Raw genomic sequence first — 22,500 nt, 5'->3', positions numbered from 1 at the left:
TTGTAGGTTGTAGGTACCAGGCATCCAGAATTTATAACATGATATCTCAACTTGAACTTCCCACTCGCTTGTCAAATGGGTGACGTTTACACCAAAGCGGCATGTTATGGGCCGGTTTAGGGCAATACCGCGGAGCTATCGGCCCCGATGGTAAAAACGCAAATGTTTTTTTTATTCTCATGCTTGAGGCCCCAGGGCATTAGCCCCAGTTGGCCTGAAGATAGCCCTAGCTCGTACTGGCCTGACAATGGAATCACGGCTAATGGGTGAGGTAATATTTTGTTTATGTACATCCCCTCCAGTCTTTCTTACTGACAACAACATTTGAAATGAGTCAGAAAAAAAGTACACACTCAAACACACCTGCCAAAAGCACACCTTGCACCTGTGTGCACACACACATACATACATTCACTTACCCAAACACACACAGCTCATTAATACCCCTACCACAGGAGATAACGTGCTTCGCAAGCCCCATTTCACGGCTCCATTTGGCCAGACTGCAAGCAGCATCAGCATCAGCAGCAGCTGACAGAGGTGCCCTGCAACCCAGCGTGGCTCTACCTACACCGGACCTCTCTGCTCAGTCAGGTATGACAGCACCACCACCACCTGCAACACCGACAGCTCCATCACGGAGTCTCATGCTGCCTCGAGCGACCCCGACGGCTGAGACAGGACGTGGTGATCATGGTCCATTCTGACCCCATTATGTAGCATCGAGAACAGTCTATGTTGTGGCCTCCTAAGAGGCCAGAAGCCATTAGAAACCATTAAAAACCCTCTAACCACCTAAGCCATTAGAAGCCTTCGACCGTCATTATCATGCCCCCTCTAAGGTTTTCCCACACATGGGTTCCATAAATACCAGGTTTTGCAGAGATCATCTGGGCCGGTTGCCCAGGTATATTAATAAGTAATTGTGTCTGGAATGTAATTTTGTGAAACCACAAGTGCATTTTCAGTTTATTTTTTTCACTGGAGTCCTGCTCCATCTGCTTCCTTTCCTGCAGGTGACTATAGCCTGCTACCGATGGAAGGACTCCATCAGACAATGACCTGATTGAATTTCTAAATTTAAACTTGCACTCAACCTCCCCAGCATTTTCACCATCTTGGTCAGCCAGCGGAATCGCTCAACCATGGTGACACAGAACAGTCCTCTATCCGTGATGGTAAAGTGGAAGAGGTGCAGGTAACACCTGAACGGCACTCGGGGTAATTCCAGCTGGTAATAGCCTTGCCATTCAAAGGTGAAGTTACAGGGCATTTTTGCAGAGCAAGGTGTTTCTGTGTGTAGTGCTGTCGCTGGTGGTTAGGGACACTGGCCTGGTGAAGTGACACAGGCTGCAGCGGTGCCCGTCAGTCGAGATTATCCCGTTATCTCTCCGCAACACCCACCCATACAACATCAGGCAGGGCCACTGTCTGCTAGGGGAGAAATCAGCACACACTGGGTCAGGAGAGGCTGGAGACACCAGAGGAAGTGCACGAAGATGCGCGAAGAAGACAGACATACGCGCACACACACAAACACACTCACAAAAACACACACACAAACACACACACACTGTTTCTCCCCCTGGAGCCAAACACACATCCCACCCACTAAGTTCTTTCTCCCTTTCTGTGTCTCACACATTCACATTCCCCTCTCAGTCACTGCCGCGTACACAAATCATCACACCACCCACTCCTTTCATTTTCTCTTTCTTTATCCCTCCTACACACACACACACACACACACACACACACACACACACACACACACACACACACACACACACACACACACACACAAACAAAGACACAACACACACACAAGGCACACACTCACTGGGAGGGCTTGGTGGTTCCTCTCAGGCAGCTGGCCTGGCATAGGTGATTATATGCTAACGAGAGCGAGTGCTGCTTTAATTACACGTATCTGTCTAATGAGCTGAGCCCAAACAGAGTAAGCGGCGGGGTCGAGGTGCCTCGCCACCGCGCCGCTCCGCAGGTGCGGACTGGCAGATGTGGGCACGCAGGACACGCCGCTCGTCACCGCTGCCGTTTGCCGCCACCGACTGTCGTCTAACTCCACTTAGCCGAGTCTGCCAGACAAAGAGCTGGGGAAAAAAAGTTTTGTCACCTGCACAGCTGCCAGAGAAGCGAGTCCGCCGCTGGAGTCTCTGAAGCTGTGATTTGCACGAAGAATGCGTCTTTGTGAGATGCAATGGAAGTGGCGGGAAAAAAAGCGGATATCAAACTGGGTGGTGCAGATAAAGTTCACCACTAAACTTGAAACACATGCAACAGTCCTAAACATTGTGGTCATGTGTACCCATAGCCACAGCAGTATGCAATACGACTGAGTTCAGTCACATATGAGTGCAATATGTACAGCACCTTTAACAGTTCTGTACCCATCACGTGGCTGCAGCTTTTCCATCCATTCTGATACCATGGCAGTTAACCCACACTGATCATCAGAGCACACAAACATGAGGAGCACACTGACATCTGTGTGACATTTGACATCTGAATTATCTGCAAATAATTTAGGATTTATTTGCTCAAAATGTTGTGTGTAACACAGGCACCCAGTGTTTCACGGTTCTGAGATGTGTGCCATCCATGTCAGATCGAGGGAGACACACGTGAGGCCATGTTTGTTTTTTTAGACTTTCTTAACTGACCTCAGCCTTCATTCTCACCCTGTGGGTTTATGCATCATGGTGTGACATCATGACATGAGGGGATGTTCTCCTCCCCCAATCATGTTATGCCACATCACCCACCGCATGCACTGTATGTCACATCTATTTGGTCCTTAGGTCGTACAGGCTGACAACAAGACAGACAGTGAAAATAGACCAGTCGACAGGCTGCCCACCAAACAGACGGGAGATTCATAGATGAGGGGACGTTTAGACATGGACAGATGACGTATAAAGATGCGAGAGTGAGAGAATAAGTATACGGGGAAGCAGATGACACAAGAGTGACACAAAGCAGAGAGACCAGGCCCGAGCGGTGACACGCACACAGCAGGAGGGCAGTGCAGGCCTCTTTTGATTGGGGTAATTAAGAGTGGAGAAGAAAACAAAAAGCCCAAACAAAGATGCATCTTTATGAAGCTCCTGCTAACCGGAGAGTCACTCATTAGCTCAGCAGGCTAATTAGCAAGATGCCGCAGTCCTCGTTAAGGCGAAGTCATAATCGTAAACAAACGGTGGCGAGCTGTAGGTGGCATCCCTTCAGTAATGAACTGCCACTGTTCTCTGTTGAAAGGCCTTATCAAATACACGCACGCAAACATGAATGCCACATTCAAACATCACACACACACAAACAAACATCGCACACTCATATATACACACAAACTAGTCACACTCACTCAAGCACATTTATAGGCAGGCACAAACTCTAAGTGCTCAGATAAAAGGCCACTCTTCAGATGACAGGTTTCTGCACGGAAAGAAAAGGTCCCATCACCCCCCCCCCCCCCCCCCCCACCCCCAGCTTTCAACCCTTAAGGCCACTTCCTCCAGCTCTTTAATCCAAGAGCAAAGAGCGAGGGCCCTGTAGACCAGGGAATTGCTTGGTGAGACGGCTGTCCAGCCTTCCATGATGCACTCCCTTAATGACTAATTGACCCATTCGCCACGAGAATGCACTGGTGTGGGCGCAAACGCATCCAATCAAAAGTTCAACGCTTGCCTTCAGGAGCGTAGATTCTGAGAAATGTAAAGAGCGGTGGATGCGTGGACGTAGGTAGAGAGGGTCTTTTGGTCACTTAGATGAATGCTACATACTAATATATAAGTCTAACTTTATGTAACCACGTTTTAAAGCCGTCTGCATGCGAAAATAACGTTGGGCACTGTGACTTGAAAGATGTGTGCTACGGAGGAGTTGTGTGACAGAGATAAGGCTACTTCCTGTATAGCAGGAAGCTGGGGGGTGGGGGTGGGAGGACTTGGACATGACATTCGACAGCTGCCTGAGAGGGGGGGGTTGATGGACCGTGTTACACAACTGCCACTTTAAGTGCTGACGTGCTGGGGTCAGGGGAGATCAAACACAATTTCGCCTCCAATTATGATGCAGTGAGATAGGTGGGAGGGTGGCCGTTATTATCACTCACAGTGTGTTAGGGAGAGGTGTGAGGGAGAACCCTCAGGCAGAGACGGAAAAAACTCATCCTCAAAGCTGATCCAGTTTAAAACAAGTCACGGCCATCAAGACACTTGAGCACCCACCCATGAAACCAATTTGCTTCCAAAACATGGGGCTCCGTGAATATTTATAAAATAATATAAGGAATAAAATAATATAAGGAAGCCAGAGCTACAGAAAGGAAATAAGAGAAACATAAGGAAAAGGAGAGACGTGTGGTACCTGCAGCACCGGCCGCTGGACGCCCAGAAGCTTCATGGTGTCGGCGCTGGCCAGGATCTTGAGCGGGTCGGCCACCTTGGTGACTGTCTCAATCTCCTTGTTGATCTCGGTGCGCACCTGGTTGAGGAAGAGGTCGTTGATGTAGTAGGTGAGGAAGGTGCGGAGCTGGCACTGCTTGGTCTGGCCACCAGGGCCCATATTCTGCTCCACCTCCTGGATGAACCTGGACAGGGAAGAAAAGCAGAAAAATGTTACACGTGAGATACTTCTTCTTTAACTACACCACCAGCAGCCGATGTGGATCATTGGAAAGAATGGAACGGGTAGAATGTGTTAAGTGGAACATCTGTGAAATCGTCAAGTGAATAAGAAGATCATTCGTTTTCACCATTCCCTACACAAAGATATTCAATCTACATCAATATCTGAATCAATTAGCCACTTTGGAAAAAGCAGTCACAGGATATCCTACAACAGTTATGAGAACTACAACAGTGATGAGAAGTTTAAAAAAAAAAAAACAGACTTATTATATGATATAGTCTTATTTTATAAGTACTCTATGACTCGTGAATTTTTAATAACATCCAAACAATTATCAAACCACACCTGCACTGACAACAAACAGTCCCAATACTCTGAGGTGCAACACATCACTGCAAAACTGCTGGATACAACTCCATCATAAAACAATTCGGAAGTGTCAGTTAACAAATTCACAAACATTCCCAGCAATAGTTTTTTTGTAATGGTGCTTTTAGAGGCTTTTAACAGCTTCAAACACTTCAGCTTCATTCACTGCACATTTTGAAGGTTCTTGACAAGTTACTCTCGTGTATGTGATCAAAGATAATCAAAAGCACTCTCCCTGCATTTGTGAAGGTCTATCCCAGTGTCGAATTGTGATCATCTTTAAAAAATAAATAAAAACATGACTGACCCATAACTGAATATGGATTTGGAAAAGTGCCAGAAGTGACTTGTGTGGAGGTGAGTTACATTCCTGTGACGAGGCAGATTACAAGGCAGTCGACTGATGAGACTGGACGTGACTTTGGGAGAGGGGACAGGCCATCGCACATAAGCGGAGCAGAGGAGTGCAGAGCAAGGGCCTGGATACTTTCGAAGGGGAAGGGTGATTGATCACCCCGCAGCTAGCGCTGCACCTTAGCCTTGCCTCTAAAGTGCTTAACTCAGCAGTGCTTCCATCCTATTAGTCGACCACGGGCCGAGGGGAGTGAGCCGTGCAAGTGAGTTTGCGTGTCTGTGCGTGTGATGAGAGTGCGTAAGTGTGATAAGTGAGCGTGTGCGTACGAGTGTTTATGGGAGCACGTCAGATTTCATCTAAAAAGAGGAACAATGCCAGACAGAGAAGCTAACACGTATAAAAGGCAACTGTGTGCATGCAAAGTACGCTCACAGTCGAGTACTCATCGGATGCCTCGATAATGCCACGCAACCACTGTGGATTATTCATCATAATCCTTCTCCTGTGTGCTGCAAATCTATGGGCCTCAACTTTCATTATGCACTATCATCGAGTCATTAGCATCAGGATAATTTTTTTAGTTCCACGTCTGAATGGAGACAGCAGACATGGGCACGACACGAAGAGCGTGCTCCACGGTGAAAGGCCCATTATTTGCGCTATTGTCCCGAGCGCTCGTGGGAGTGATGGATATTGGCCGCGAGCGGACAGATGGATCGGTTCGGAACATGGCACTAATGCTGGAGTAATGGGCAGAGGGGCGATGCGCTGCTTTATTTGCACAAACCGCCATCTGGCTGAGAGCCTTGGGTCCCTGATGAGGACTTTTGCTTGGATGGGCCTTGTGATCAAGTCTTTGCATCTTAGGCCACTCAACACATTAAGTTGGCACGCTAAATGCTGAGCCTTATAAGCAATTCCCTTACAAGTTAAAGCTAAGTGTTAGTTACAGGCAGCACAGAACCCCGATTTCCCCAGACCTGTGGGAACTCCACTCGGACTTCACCGACACCCATAGCAACACATCTCAGGATGGAATTAAAAGATGGGGAACACAAGCTTCATATTCATTCTCCTGCTTTCCATATGTGCGCACGCACACATATACATACACAAACACACACTTCAAAGGAGTCCAGGTTTGTCTTCCATCTCCTATCGACCACCTCTCTCCTGAATTTTATTAGACATTTCCTGGTATCTAAGGAGATGTCTTACTTTTGTAGTGCAATCACAAATGTCCTCCCTCTCCTTTCAACTCAGAGATTTCACAGAAAAGAATTCAGCGGTGCTGTGTGATAGATGGAAAAGTTTAGCTTTCCTCAACTACTCGGCCAATCATGCACTGCTCTTCAAACAGTACGGAAAAACACTACTACCAAATACAAATCCCCATTATAGGATGTTGAACTATGTCACTCCTTACAGAATAAAAAATGTAAATAAAAAAAATGTAAAAACATAAAGCGCCATGCTTAGGAGAAACAAACACAAGATGCAACGTCGTGGTCAAACACATCCACCTCACCTGCAAGTGCACTGGCTGGAAAAATAGCAATGCCATGATACAGAATCCCATTCTGTGTGTGTGTGTGTTTCCTGTGTTGTGGTGAAGGCTGCATGGCTCTCATGGCTATAAGAGTCTAGAGAACATAATGGCCAACAGCAGGCAACACAGGCAACGGAACAGAGACACAGAGGGATTTGTTTATGGATGCGTCACGCATAGACACAAATAGAAAGCCACCAATGGCACGCTGCCTCATTTTTACCCCTATATGATTAATGTGCAAGCAATGCCATCTCTGACAGCATCCAGGACGAGCACGATTCCCCATATGGAAGACACAACTGCACCAGGCTAACCATTTGTGAAGGACAACGGCTGAGAACCACAATTAGTTGTCGGTGGAAACTTTGGTGAGTCCATGCTACGTGACACGGTCTATGCTCATCTCTCATCTCTGCCTGACCAGCGAATACCAACTGCCGTCTGACCACACAGACGATCTGTTGCTATGCAACAGTCCGAAGCACTTCTCCCACTTGTTTTCTGACTTCTGAGACGACGTCGTCCTGAAAAGTTTGAGCTTTGTTCGCAGTAAGACAGCAAAAGAGAGAGCAAACTCTTACTCCGTAGTACTTTTGATCAGACGCGCCGAGAACTTTCGCCCTTTTTGAGTTGGACGTCTCGTCACGTCCCGTCTTGAGCGTTAATAAGAGTGTCTCGGGAGATCCTGCTGAGGGCTGATGTGCCGACAGGCCTGTGTTTGAAACACCGGGCCTCAAGCGGCAGCTTTGAGCGTGGAGAACGGGTTGAGGATTAGGGCACAGGTGGAGTGGATGGGGAAGGGGGGGGGGGGGTGCAAGCAGGCCTCTCCTGTTCTCTGGATTGGCTTCACATGGGAAACACCAGAGGTAAAAGTGAGGCCTTGAGAGACCCAGATCCAGTGTGATGGGCGTCTGACAACCATTTTTTGGTGCGGCTGAGATGACAAAATTGACGCCCAAAGCCATGGCTGATGAAACATGTGCGCAGGGATGTCAGATGGCTGCCTGCCTGAAGCACACGTTACGCGCAGGCGAGGTGCCAGTCTGGTTAATAAGCTAATGTGTTGTCCTGGAGCGTTTTAACTCCTCTGGTATCATCCAACCTTCTCACACAAATCTTCCTGTCGGCTGGCAGCACTATTGTAACCTTTATCAGGAAGACGTCATAAAACTGCTGAAACCTGGGGTATAGCATTTTCTTGGACAATGACGTGGAAATATCGTCAATAAAAAATTAAATAAATAATGTTAAATGAAAAAAGAAAGGAGAGGAAAGAAGAAAGCCAAAAGACGCTGCATGTCATACGATGGCGCTGGAGAAGCAGCACGCCACAGGGCATGAGCTATCAACGCCCGTGAAGATTTAATTATGGAGCGAAGCCAACCTACTTACAGGACGCAAACCACAACATCACCCTACTGCCACCCAGATTCAGTGTCTGGACCTGGACCTGGACCTGGACCTGGACCTGGACCTGGACCTGGACCTGGACCTGGACCTGGACCTGGACCTGTGACATGCACAACCAGTCCGGGGGGTCTGAATGTCACACAACATCGGCGCCCAAGTGTGCGAGATGGAGAGCGGGTGGGGAAGAGTAGCGGGGGGTGCATAACTCAGCTATTAATAAGGGGATTACAGTAGATAATTAGAGACGAGTTCCAGCGCCTTCTTTGGGGGGGTTGTGGGGAGGCCAGAATTACAGCGGCATGATCGGGACCAAATGGCAGACGTAATTGTTCATCGAGAGGCAATCTTCATCTGTCCAGCGGCTAATGAGACTGACACGAGACGGAGGGATGGGGAGCGGGGGTACATATGTGTGTGTGTGTGTGTGTGTGTAGGGGGGGGCATACGGGTGAGGAAGAATCCGCAGAGGGCAACAGAATAAAGAGTGATGTTCATAACCCACGACAGGAGTAAACAAGCTTGCGTACGTGTGCTTTTGCTCATGTGTGTGTGTGTGTGTGTGTGCGTGCGTGCGTGCTCATGTGTATGTGTGTTTCTGTCTGTCTATGCCGCAATGCTAATATGGATGGATTTGGTCCATTATCTGGTCGATGCGTGACTGCATTTGGATACATCTTAAACACATGCGAGTTTTCCCGCTAGCACAAGTGCTATCGAACGCAGAATTTGTCTCCCTGCAAATTAATTTCCTCTCTTAGTGGAAACACTACTTGTTTTAATCAGTGCTTAAAATGGCCGTCAAGACGGGTTTGACAGTGGCATAGGGCAGCAAATTGTTGCTTCAAAAGGCATACTGAAGACCCTTTTCTGACTGCGCTGAACTCTAAGGGAACAACTCTCTCCCCTCCCCTGTGGTGTGCGCCTCTCCTCAATCACACACCACCTCGCTAGTCATACACAGGACCCAGTTTATTAACTGTGCCTGTTGTTGATTGCGCTACAGATTCTAATTAGCTGTCATTAGAGAGCAGATGTCAGTGCCTTAGGCCTCGTGCATGCCCATACCCGCTTGTGAAAAAAAAGTCACAGCAAAACAACAGACACCATTCATCAGTCTGCACAAGATGAACAATTACACTCTTAGCAATTAAACAGGTTAAATACATAAAGAAATTCTTAAGCATATATTGTTTTTCTTCTCCGATTCATTAATCATGAACTCCCAGGCACACTGTGGCACTAAGTAGTTAGATGCTTCGTAAGTGTCGATTAAGTCTCTAACAACATCAGAGAACATTTCTTGTTATCATTATATTTTCACCTCTGAAACAATTGAAGCATAGACGCACTTGTAAGTAGAGTATTTGAAGAAGGTTACTGCTGTTGCTTATTTCAAACTACAAACAGGCCTCTGATAATGACGCAAATGTTACGTGCAAGGTGCAAGGTGTCTGGGATTTATGATGTGTGTGTGGCATCAGTAGGGCGAAATCATCTTTCTCCAATCGGGTAATAAAGATTTGATGCACCAGAACACTTAACGGGCTTTATGCCGCATGCAACATCACCTCTGCTTTAATCCAATACATGCTGCAGAGGCAACTTTTTAATGACGGACCGCCTGCTATGCCAATACCGCTGTCTAGAACAAAAAACAAGACAGTATACACAAATAAATAAATAATAAATAAATAAATAAAAATGAATTCATGGCTGTTTTTCTTTCCATCGCAAATGAATGTCTCAATATAATGTTTACAAAGGGCTTATTACGAGTTAATACCAGAATGAGATGAGCTGAAGGAGCCACTAGATGGCACTGTGTCAGCTCGGTCCGATGTGCTCTGCACTGCACCATCTGTGCGAGCCATCCAGGCAACCCCAGCCGAGAGGAAAATGCTTTGAAAACCGGCATTAAGATTCCATTTAGTGGGTTACAATCTAAACTCTGGCTGCCGTGTCATGTGCTTAGCTTCTCTTTCGGCGCAGCACACAAAGACGCAGAGAGAGAGAGAGAGAGAGAGATTGAGTGAAAAAGACAGAGAGAGGGAGGGGGTAAAAAATAAATATGGCTGGCCCACACACACGCCCACGGGCCAGGACCAGAGCGGACCCCCTGCTGTCTGCTTCGTCTCTCGGCCCTACACATTTAAGACACACACAAACACACACACAAACACACACACTTATAGGCACACACTTGTACACACATTGGCACACACACACACACACACGCACACACAGTCTCAACATCTAAAATAATGAATGCAGGGATAGAGAAGCAGGAGCCGAGCCTTCTAATTAAAATATATGTGGGTGGAAGAGTGTGTGTGCGGATGTGTTTGTGTATGTGTGTGTGCCCGTCTGTTGACGTGTTAGGGATGTCAGAAATGTTTTGTTATCTAACTAGTATTCAAAAGTTACAAATTGAAAAAAGTACTATTTAAGATTGCCAGCTTCAATTTACCATTAGGTCTATAAATGTAAGCATTTCAAACATAGTTTATTATGTCACATTCTGGTAAATAGTATTACTGACTGAAAGGGATGCTGAGGAATATTATTTTTAAATATCAAATCAATCTACTTCCTTTAAATGACAAAATCAAACACAGACACAAGGGTCACTACCACAGACATCTAGGCTTGTGTGTGTCAGTGTTGGTCTGTATAGCAAACATAATGGTGAGGGGTGTTTGGGTAGAATGGTACTACGTGTGCATGAATACAAGATCTGACCCAAAAAATGTGCTTGTGTATATGTGTGTGCATGTGTGTATGTATGTGTGTGTGTGTGTGTGTGTGTGTGAGTGAAAATGTAGTACTGTCGGTGGAGATTCACGCCCAATTAAAGCAGGCAAGATTTATCACAGAAGCGCCAGGAGTCCAGCCTCCCTGATTCTGGAAATGAGCTTGCCTCTTTTAGCTGATGCCGCGACACGCCACGGTGACAAATGACCCTCGGGATTCGCTCTTACCTTCTCTCTTCTTCATTCTGACGCCAATCCCCCCCGCCGCCCTCCCAACCCCAACCTCCTCATCTCCCGTGTAGTTACTCCCCGGATCACACCTACCCACCCCATTAGCTTGGCTCACCCACCCTGAGCTAGTCAAAACAAACACCACACACACACACACACACACACACACACAATCACTGCCGAGGCTACTCTGGCCAGGTGGACAACACAACCGATGACCAAACCACCGGCCAATCAGCTTCACACAATGGCCACACCATGGCCCTGTCCCCTTTAAACAGCATGAGTGGTGGTTGTTTTAATCCAAGCGGGGCCTCTTTATTGCCCAGCTGAATGCAGAGTTAGACATGGGGTGGGGCGGGGGGACTGCTGCTGTACTCTGGGGTGCGCCATTACTGGTTGTGGCTCTGTTGTTTTGCAGATGCTGGAGTAACTGGAGGAGAGGCTGAAAGAGTGAGCAGGTGACTGTTGAGTCTAATGGGGAGCACCACAGAGAGAGACAGGTGACTGACAGAGGAACAATTTGAGGGCCCCGGCTACCAGACGACCTCATCAAGCCCCCTTCCGCTCTCAACAAATAGCTCCAAATGGCCCGGGTCATTTCCTCTCGCCCGCTTAATGAGACAGCAAAGTTCGGGGAGGGGAGTTACAGTACACATGTGTTAATGCAGAAAGAAAGATGAGGCGAGAGAAAGAGAGAGAGAGAGAGATAGAGAGAGAGAGAGAGTGCAAGTGATAGACAGGAAAAACCAAAGAAGAAGCAGAAAGAATGAGAACAAAAGAAAGGAGAAGTGGGAAAGAGAAAGGGGGGGGGGGAGAGAGAGAGAGCGAGAGACATGATTCTTTCCTCTCCTTGGGGCCCCAGCAGGTGCACGGGTGAGCCTGTGCACTGGCTAAACAGACCTCCCTCCTCAATGGCAGCCTGCGCCAATTACAGCCCCGCTAACACAAACTGGATAACACCTTCCAGCAGCAGGCCAAGGAGGTGTGTGTGTGGAGAGGCATAGTGCAAAGATGTACACAGTGACTTGCAAAAGTATTCAGTCCACCCTGAAAATCAACACCATTTTCACAATTACAAAAGATACATACACATCATTTCCCAATCAGTATTTTCATTGTTAACATAAATACTCTACTATGTTATTGAGGGCAAAATTAACGCTAACAACAATTCAATTTAAAAACTGAAATATGCTACTTGCTTAAGTATTCAAACGCCTGTGCTTTTGAGTTTGAGATTAAGGCAGGTGACACGTTATTCACAAATTATACAAAGGAGCCACTGATTTGACCATAACTGATCATAATTAGGTAACCTATGAGTGGTTAAAATAGATATCTCCTTCTGAATCAGCCAGCTTGTGAAATGAAGACTAAAGAGACAAGGTGATTCCAATGTTTAAGTGAGGAAAAGACTCGAAGACAGTATATAAATGTTTCGATGTCCAATTGAACCCCATTTGATCCATATGAATAAAGTGGCATCACAACACCCAGTTGCTGTGTAGAAAAGCCTGTCCCCCAAACCAAGCATCCGAAGAAGATATTAACTGGTGACGGAGGCCACCACTGCCCACACATCACCCTGGAAAATCTATACAGGTTCAGTGGCTGGATTTGGGGCTGGAGTCCACAATCTTAAGCGCTATCCTTAAAACTGCATTCTATTGGAGAGCGGCAAACACAAATATTGTCATAGAAAACCCACATTAAACTATGTTTGGAGGCTACCCAAGATATGGGAAAAGGTTTTTATGAAAACAGCTTTTTTGGCCAATCCTCTAACACTGCCAATACCACAAGAAACACTAACCTGATGCAGTGGGGGTATGTCTCGACTGCAGGAACTGGGGAACTTTTAGGAATTGAAGGAAGGATGAATGGAAATCAAATCTACTCAACATCGCAAAAAAAATCTGTTCGTAAAAGTAAGGCTCGTAAAAAAAGTAAGGCTCAGGAGAGGGATTACCTACTAGTAGGACAATTGCCCATGGCACACGGCTAAAGCAAGTCTCAAAAACAGTAAAGTGAAGAGAATGGCTCAGTCAAAGCCCTGGTCAAAATCCTACTGGGAATCTGTGGCACTACAGTCCAGGACCACCATCCCATCAACCTAGATGTTCAATATAAAATGAAATTGAATAAATGAAAAAGAATGGGTAAAAATACAGCAGAAGAGTGTGCAAAGCTGGTACTGTCTCACTTCTGAAGACTTAGGGCTATTATTGCAGCAAAGGGGTTCTCTGCCAAGTATTAATGCATAAGGATTGAATACTTATGCAAGCAGAACATTTTCGTTTTTTAATTTATTTATTTTTTAATTTGAGCAGACATATGACTTATTTAGCCTACAGAATATGCATAAGTGCTTATATAAGCACGCTTATTAGCATAAGTGTTCAAAATGACAAGTGATTGGGAAATTATGTGTAAGTATCTTTCTGGGGGGGGGGTTGAATACCTTTGCAAGTCACTGTAATTACATCCCAGGCCCTTTGGTATAAAAGACCAAACAAGAGTGGCTCAAGACTGGAGGTAATGGGGGGAGCTGTGGCGCAAGCGGTGGCATCCCGAACCGGCATTGGCTTGAGTGTCTGTCATTACCCGATCCCGCTCCCGCTCCAAATCTTTCTCCAACTCATTTCCTGTCTCTCTTTACTATCCTGTCTGATTAAAACAGGCAAAATGTTCCAGAAATAAACTTTAAAAAAAAAGGTGGTAATGTCGGAGTCATTTTGTGCTAGCGCCTCCAGACTGCAATATGCTCATCCACTGCTGCTTCTAATGGATGAGCTATCTGAGAAGGAGGAGGAGGAAGAGGAGGAAGAGGATGTGTAAAGCCATCAACAGTTTCTCTGCTAACTGTCACTGTCCACTGCATTCCCAGCTGGTACCAACTCAGTTATGATTAGAAGTTGAAGATTTGTTTGGAATAGATGAAGAAATCTGGAAGAGTTTGAACACACTCTCAGTCAACAGTCAACACAAAACACCTGTTTCTAACTAAGAGCGCTGGCATTCAGAGCATCTGTGTGCCGCTCTAAAAGAACCTCCAGCAGCTTCGTAGACAACAACTGGTGTGGATGTAGAATGCATCTTCCCCCTCCAGCTGCTGTTCTGTAGTCGTGTTTCTCAGAGTCTGCCTTTCTCTCTTTGCCACACTGTCCTGGCATGTCATTCTCTTCAGCCATACAGGCAGAGGGTGAGAAGTGAGGCTTGGCCGGCCTGATCTGTCGCCTTGACCTGGGTGACATTCACTGAAGTGTGAGTCAACGGGACAAGCCCACTTTGGGGAGGCAGACCGCTAGGACTATCGACCCATCGCCGAAGGTCGATGGCGACTGAAAACACATTGGACGGAAAGTTTTGGCACTCGCCTCTGTCCCCCCGGTGGCTGGTGCTTGGGGTGGGACTGAGGAAAGGTTGCGAATGCCGATAGTGCTTGGAGATCTGACGGATGACTCAGCGATGCTGTTCATATCGACCCGAAAAGCCCTGTGAGACCCCGGCTCAACAGTCTCTTTGAGTAGCGAGCCATGGGCCATGCTTAACCCCAAATGTGACTTTACAACACACACTCAAAAGACAGCGCACGCACACGCACACGCACACGCACACGCACACGCACACGCACACGCACACGCACACGCACACGCACACACACACACACACACACATTCTACTGAGAAAGCTTGAGAAGGCACATAAAAAAACCTGCAGGAGTGTGTCACAAAACCACATATATACATTTACACACAAAACCAGATATATACATTTACACACAAAACCAGATATATACATTTACACACAAAAGCATACATATCTAACAGAACTAAAAATGTAGGATGTATAGGGGACAAGTACCAATCACATTCCTGATGTTTCCACACCGAATCCCTGAGCAAATATCTACATGGCTCTCCACATATTTTAGGACTCAATATGCCATCTTCTAACCCATTTATCTATGCACTTAGTCAGTTTTATTCCCTTTACTCTTTACTTTGCAAACACTAGAACAGAGAGAAGCCACCTTGATACACAGTCTCACCCCCCCATCCTCCCCGCCCCCTGCCCTCCCAGACTCCTCTGTGTTCACTTTCCCATCACGCTTTAATAAAACACACCACTTTCACTCTCCGTGTCTTTCCTGTCCCACTCCGCCCACCTCCCTCCTGCCCTTCCACTCCCCCCCTCTCTCTCTCCCTCTCTCTTTCTCTCTCTTTCTCTCTGGTGTACCATGTCTCCTTTTCCTATCCTCCAGCAACCATTTAGAGGCTCTTATTTCTCCACAGGCGGCCCCATCCTCTGGCCAAGGTAGTAAATTGAAATGGGTTATAGGTGCAGTGTAGGCTGATTGAATCTGAAAAGAAAACCGCCATAAAATAAGCCAGGCAGAGAGGATATAATACAGCGGCTGGTGACGGAGACAATGTTGACTGCAGAGGTGTTGAGGGAGAACACGAGAGGGAGGGGAAAGGGATATCGGGAGACACAGAGGGGAGGGGTGGTTGGAGGCAATTTGAAAATATTTGTTCAACTCCACAGACGCTTGCATGGAGGAGTGAGCTATTACACGGGCCCCTCTTGGCGTCCCCTTCTCCCTCACAGCGCCTTCATGCCCATCACTTGGGCTTTGTTCACACCGCAAGGCTTAGGGCTCAGGGCGGGTTTATTGCTCAGATCCAATTTTATTAGTTTGGCTGTTCACATTATTATTATTTTTAAATCTGGCCAATATCAGATTCCAGTGTGAACTGGTCCTGAATGCGCAAAAGAACAATAACGAAAACGTCACACGCAGCACACCAGTGCACGGAAGTAAACATGGCGGTCACTGAAGTTAGCATTTACAGTTCTGTTAATAAGGTGATATGCAGTGGAAGCCAGCGAATATGTGAGTGGATGATAACGAAGATGAGGATGCGGAGAAAGAGAGCCAAATGTTGAATTATGGCTTTTTGTGGAGAGATGGCTGCTTCTGTACGGAGGTGTGTCTGGACTACATCCAGCAGTCTTCCGTGTTTGTATTCACCAGTGGACTCCCGGCAGCGCAGAATTGTAATGAATGTCGATCTATAGTGACCTCAAAGTCGCATGAATTCCAATATGACTGTTCAGACTGAGGTCACATTGCAAAAAATCAGACCTGTATCTGATGTAGGCGTATATATGGAAGTGGCCCAAATTGAGAAGTGAATTGAAAAGATAAGATTCCATGTGATTTGTGCTGTTCACACAAAAAAAGAGATCTGAGTTGCATTTGAGCAAAAAAACAAATCAGATCTGTGCCACTTTTGCCTGCAGTCTGATCGAAGCCTATGTTTTATATGAGGCCATGCTTTTTAAAATGACCCTGGTGCCATCAGAGACTCAAGGGGAAGGAATTGCACATTTCTTATTTTCACAGTCAAGCCTGGCCATGATGATCCCCACTGCTGCCTTTCTAGTGGTGGGAGTCCATCCTAGGGGGGGGGGGGGGGGGGGGATGGATTCGGGACATGCGTGAAGAAATGGTATTCGTTTTAAGGCCTCCGTGAGTAGGATTGGGAGGTTTGGACAGACAGGGGGAAAAAAAGTGTTTGAGGGAGTGTGGTTTGGGGTTATGGTGAGATGCTTGTGTTGTTTTCATGCCAGGGGGGCTGATACTTCAGGGGCTCAAGGGAGCACTGTGGGAAAACCTTGAGCCAATTCTGACCTTTTCCACTGTAAAAAAAAAAAGAAAAAGTGACAGCCAAGATGTGTGCTGTGTTGTGTGTGTCTGTGTTTAATGATCCACATGAACATGTGATGTATGTGTGTGGAGAGGGGGGAGGCCTACGAGCATACGGGACCACTTGACGGGTGTAACTGGGTATGCCAAGGGCATGTACGGTATGCAGTGACAGTGTCCGAGTCGATGTGCCCTCAGTTTGACCTCACCGTGAGGAGCTGGTCATCGCTGAGGCGATGGACGAAACAGGAGACAGAAGGAGAGATGGACCCTCTCACCTGAAGGAGGGAAGGTGGTAAACGAGAGCAATGGGGCCAATAGCGCATCTCTAATGTGATGAGAGCGGCCAGGGCACTTCCACGGTGATTACTGTCTGTCTGAATGATGGGGGCGTGGGTGTGCACTTGGCCCTGAAGGAAATAAGCTCAACCACTCAGGGACGGAAGACTCCGGAAGGTCCACAGCAGCGTGTGTTTCGTCTACTCTAACCTGTTTTGAGGAAGCTTCACAGTGTTTTCAAGTTATTTCCAAAAGAATACAATTGAATAAAATAGAATAAAAGTTATTTACTGAGTGACTAGAAAAACTTCATCATGTAATGCAGCTGCCCCCCCAATGGCTTAAGATTTCGAAGACGTTGTTTTATTTTCTCATGTATTTGCTCTATCAAGGGTGATATTTGATTTTGATATTAATAGACCTTCAACTCCATGACATTTGCGTGAGACTTTGTATTGTCATTCCTTGACTAACCTGGAATTCAGACGTGGTCTTTGCTGCTAAGAAAATGGGCCTGATAGTCCATATTTCACTTCAATCTGTTTCTCATGCCCCAAATCTAATTTGCACTTGACACCTGGCATTTGCATACACTGCTTCCGAGTCTCCTTAAATCACAGCGCTGCACTGGTGGGGGGTGGGGTGGGGGGGTTAAATGGCCCTCATCTAATCCTTCTAATTATGTACAAGAAAATGGCGAGGACGGCCGTCACAGCCTGATTTGTGGCAATTTTCGGTGAGAAGAAAATGTCTGTGCGCACGTAAACACGTGCTAATCAAGAAACGTGCCTCCACTAATCACGGCTAGTTAAACGCATATATTTGCCTCGTTTTTTTTTTTCTTCTTCCATCAAAATACGAAATGAGTTAGACTGCCTCCCCCAAGCACACACACACCCACACACACTCATCGCAAATCTCAGCATGGGGCGAAACAAGGGGGAAGTGGTGTTACTTCCACCTATCCATATTGTTTTACTATTTCCATTGCTGATTTCAATATAATAGGCCTCCTTTCAGAAAAAGAACAGGAGTGAGAACATCAAAGTTGGCTGATTCTTAATGAAAGCTCTCAGAATGTAACCCCATGCTGTGTCTGTAATGGAAATCCTATTCCAACAATGGGTCAGTCATAGAAGAAGACAGGTGTCTGACTAACAATACCGATCGGGTCCATTCAGGGAGCTGGCGTATGAGCACCGGTCCCTAACTATTCACTTAACTATTCAGTACCCTTGCACTGAGTTTGGCTGTTAAATGAAGGTACCTAAAATACATATCGACAACGAAAGTCTGATATTCAGAGTCTACTGTTAAGGTTCGTATTTGGCTACGTTTTTTTTTCTACTGTGTGTGAGGACGTGTACATCTGTTCAGCATGGCAGTGCCCAAGTGAACATGTCCACTATCCAATATCTTCGTCAGTCTCTTCGAAAATGATATCTTGTCGCACTCCGCACACTTCATCTCGCCCATCTTCCCTCACCCCCTTGGAAGTGTGGCGAGAAGTAGATGAGACTGATGCGTCGTACTTAGCAAACGACATTTGAAAACCAAGGGGGGAATAAATACTAAGGGATAAAGACTCGGCTCTAATGTTCTCAAATCCATTAGAATCTCATATTCACACATCACGAAAATCACATTACAGGACGGTGTAATGTCATTTCTCTGGCTTTGGGAGCGTAGCTGTGAGGGTGAGATGGTAACATCAAACATAATGGATTTTTCTCTTCTTTTTTTTTCCCCACAAGCAGCTTCCGACTGGAAGCTGGGCTATTGTGCTTTGGTAACCATTCCTTTTCTCTCCGTCACTTTTTTTGTTTTGTTTTTTTTCTCTCTTTCTTTTCTGATGCCGTAATAAATTTATCCCGCGACAATCTTGCCATGGGAGAAGAGAAGAGAAACGTGACACAACGCAATGAAGCAGGCCTTGCAATCCTGCAGTCTCTGGCGAAACTCCAATTTTCAAAAAAAGTTCTCAGACTCTCACCCTGTCACTGGGGAAGAGAGAGAGAAATAGCTCTGTACGAAACAGAAAAAAAAATCTGGTGAAACATTAATAAATCTCCGTACTCGGGAGCAAAACAGAAAGCAATACCACACATGGTGAGGCACGAGGACACCGGAGCTCACCATGTTGCCGCCACTCCTGACACAAATGTGGTGCACGTAGGTAACATCTGCTCTCTGCCACGTCGCATCCAACAAAACATTTCAAAAAGGCGGACCACCTGATGTCAGGAACCTCTCCTTTGGAGGTCAAACAAGCTGCCGTGAATGGTTTGGGGCAGTGATATCTGGAGGCTGCTGTCCACGGGAGTGCCACAGGAAGTTTGATCTCTCTCAGCTCGTCTTCTCTTCTCCCCTCAGTCTGCTCACACTGAGGCGCGGCGCGAGGATCTATAAAAGCATTAGTCAAACACGCTGTGATTGCAAAGTCAAAGGTGATGTCGTCCCGGCAATTAATGCTTCCGCAAAGAGGCTGTAATTGCCCTCCCTCGCGTCTTCTGTGGCGCATAAATTAGTGCGGCCCACTTGACGAGCAGATCCCCCAGTGCCAGGCCCCGTGGGGGGGGGGGGGGAAGCCCCATGGGGGGCATGCCCACTGGCTGGGGCTAACGAACAGTGCCAACGTGGGACTGCGCTAATGCCTGGGCCTCAATCCACGATTGCCAGCTTGCACTTTCCACAAAACCAACCCTTACGACAGCACAAAAGAAATGGCCCATAAATAGAGGAGAAGAGGAGTACGAGGAGGAATAGAGAGAGAGAGAGAGAGAGAGAGAGAGAGATCTGGAGTGGAGAGCACGGATTTCCTTTCTCCATCATCATTAAGGCCTCTATGTCCAGTTAATGCATCGGAATCCTGCGTACTTCCTCCAGCTAAAGTGATTTACACCACAAAGCTCCAAAATGACAGCTGGCCCAAAATGTTTAGTTCAGTATAAGAGCCTTCATGGTGTACTACGCTCTTCAGTGGTGAGCCGGCACTGAGGGAAAAACACATGAGATTGAGTGCTGCACAATGCATCATGATTCAACTGATGTGGTCGTAACAGAGATGGCCTCACCATCAACAAGTTCAATAGTTTGCATTGAACCACTTTTTCTAAGATCCCCACTAAGGCTGCAAATACAGACAATAATTCCTCCCTCTGACTCTGAAAGGATTGAAAAAAATAGATGTATTCAAATCAATGGTGTTTAACAAAATTGTTACAATTGTGAACAATTTGAACAGCATGGGCAGTGGCTGCACCGAAAATAATTGTTTCCTCCATTCAACCACTATTTGAATTCACCTCTTCTTTTGTACTCACTGTCCCTCTGTCTTTCATAATCTTACTGTGTCTTTCTCTCCCTCGCACAGTCTCTGCTCTATCTCTCGCTCTCTTGCTCTCCGTCTCTCTCTCTCTCTCTCTCTCTCTCTCTCTCTCCCTCCCTCCTCCCGAGTGTCAGATCTACTCAAACCTCCATTCACTCATATCATAAAGAGTCTAATGGGCTGTTATTACCTGCACAGCATGGCCTCCGCTCCACCACCATTAGCCCCCCTCCCTTGGCCATGGTGAAAGGGCTCTATCTCCATCAGGCAAAAGAGATGCACTTCCTGTCCCTCTAACTCCATTTGCCCCCTGTGCAGCTACTACCTGCCAACAGGGCACATCCCCTCTCACCATGACAACTGGGTAAACTGGGTAAAACTGGGCACCAACCAAGCCTGGAAGACCAAGGATACCCAGCCAGGGCAACTACGAGAATACTCGACTGAATGAGGTTTGGAGACAGATGAGCCGAGGAAGACTTTCGCTCCAATACAATAAAGAGGAGAGATTTAGCACACACTTGATGCATTCATTTGACTGGATTGTTTTTCTGTCTATGAACCAACACATTCAGGCATATTGTGTCAACAGATGGCATTGTATATGAATTAACCACACACACAAAGCATGCTATTGTGTATGTCCTCTGCATCCGTACAAAAGAGATAGAGAGACAGGACACACACACACACACACACACACACACACACACACACACAGAAAGAGGGAGAGAGACAGACACAAGAAATTATCTTCTGACAGTGAACGGCTGTGGTCTCCAGTAGAGAAAATATAATTACAGGGAGGGCAGTCTAGACCAGCACAACAGATGCTGCACTTTCACCTGTTGGATCAACGCAGGGTCTTATGTCTGTGCATAATAACAACGGCCCCAAGCGGGAAGCAACCACAGATATCTCCCTCTCTCCGTCTCCCTCTCTCAACCTCCCTCTCCCTTGTTCCTTTTGACCATCTTTACGCATACTTTATGATAATCTTTCTCCTCCATGAGAATGATCTTATGACCTGTGCTGGGGAAATGAGCAGAGGGAAAAATCAGACATCAACACGCGAATGGAGATGGCGAGACCAAAAAAAGATCACTGCGTTCATATTCATTTCAACAGATCTCCGATAAAACTGTCCCTTTTGGCACAGTGTATATATATAATGTGATATAATATAAAATAGCTTCTCAGCCTTTGACTTTAACTCAAGAGGGAACAGGTGGATCAGGGACTCTGAGTTTTCTCTTAATAACTTGAACCCAAGGGAAGGGAGACACACCTAAACACAACCGGCCCTTGTGTCCACTTCATCGAACACTCATGCAGGAAACCTATCCGGGATTTAATTTGACTCGACTCTGATGATTGCCAATTACTCAGTTTGATTTTTATTTACCTCCGATTTGTCTCCTCTTAACCGGTAAACGTCCCACTTAGCCTGCAATTGGAGGTGAGCGGAGGAGACTATCTCCGCTGTGACCTTAATTGACTGGTGGCATCCCAAAAGATGGATTATTGTACGCAACAGAGCAATTAAGCTTCATTAGTAATCTGGCCTCGTCTCGTGCTGAGGAGGATCATATCTTGAAAGAGCCCCACAGCTCCTCAAGATGGCTCCCTACAACTACTATCCTACCATCTCCATAGCATCGTGGGAGTGTCTATAAAATGGCTCCTCCACAGTTTGTGTTCTATCTTTGCTATCATGGAGGAAAGAGGGAAGGGTAAGAAAAAGGGAGGGAGCGACAGAGAGAGAGAGAGAGAGAGAGAGAGAGGGAGAGAGACAGAGAGAGAAAGAGAGAGAAAGAGAGAGAGAGAGAGGTAGGGGTGAAAAAACGGCATGATGCAGTA

The 22,500-nt window shown here is 46.5% G+C and overlaps 1 protein-coding gene across 1 annotated transcript in view; it reads right to left on the bottom strand.

The window, feature by feature from the left end:
* Positions 1-22,500, bottom strand: part of exoc4 (exocyst complex component 4) — a 112,845-nt gene that overhangs the window by 38,042 nt on the left and 52,303 nt on the right. Inside the window, exon 11 of the mRNA XM_012824523.3 lies at positions 4,387-4,609. Within this exon, the coding sequence (XP_012679977.2) occupies positions 4,387-4,609 (223 nt within the window). The remainder of the gene's footprint in view (positions 1-4,386; positions 4,610-22,500) is intronic.

Source organism: Clupea harengus, chromosome 16 (assembly GCF_900700415.2).
Source record: "Clupea harengus chromosome 16, Ch_v2.0.2, whole genome shotgun sequence".
In the NCBI taxonomy this organism is placed as follows: Eukaryota; Metazoa; Chordata; class Actinopteri; order Clupeiformes; family Clupeidae; genus Clupea; species Clupea harengus.
The sequence above is the reverse complement of the archived record's forward strand: the minus strand, read 5'-3'. Positions and strand labels throughout refer to the sequence as shown.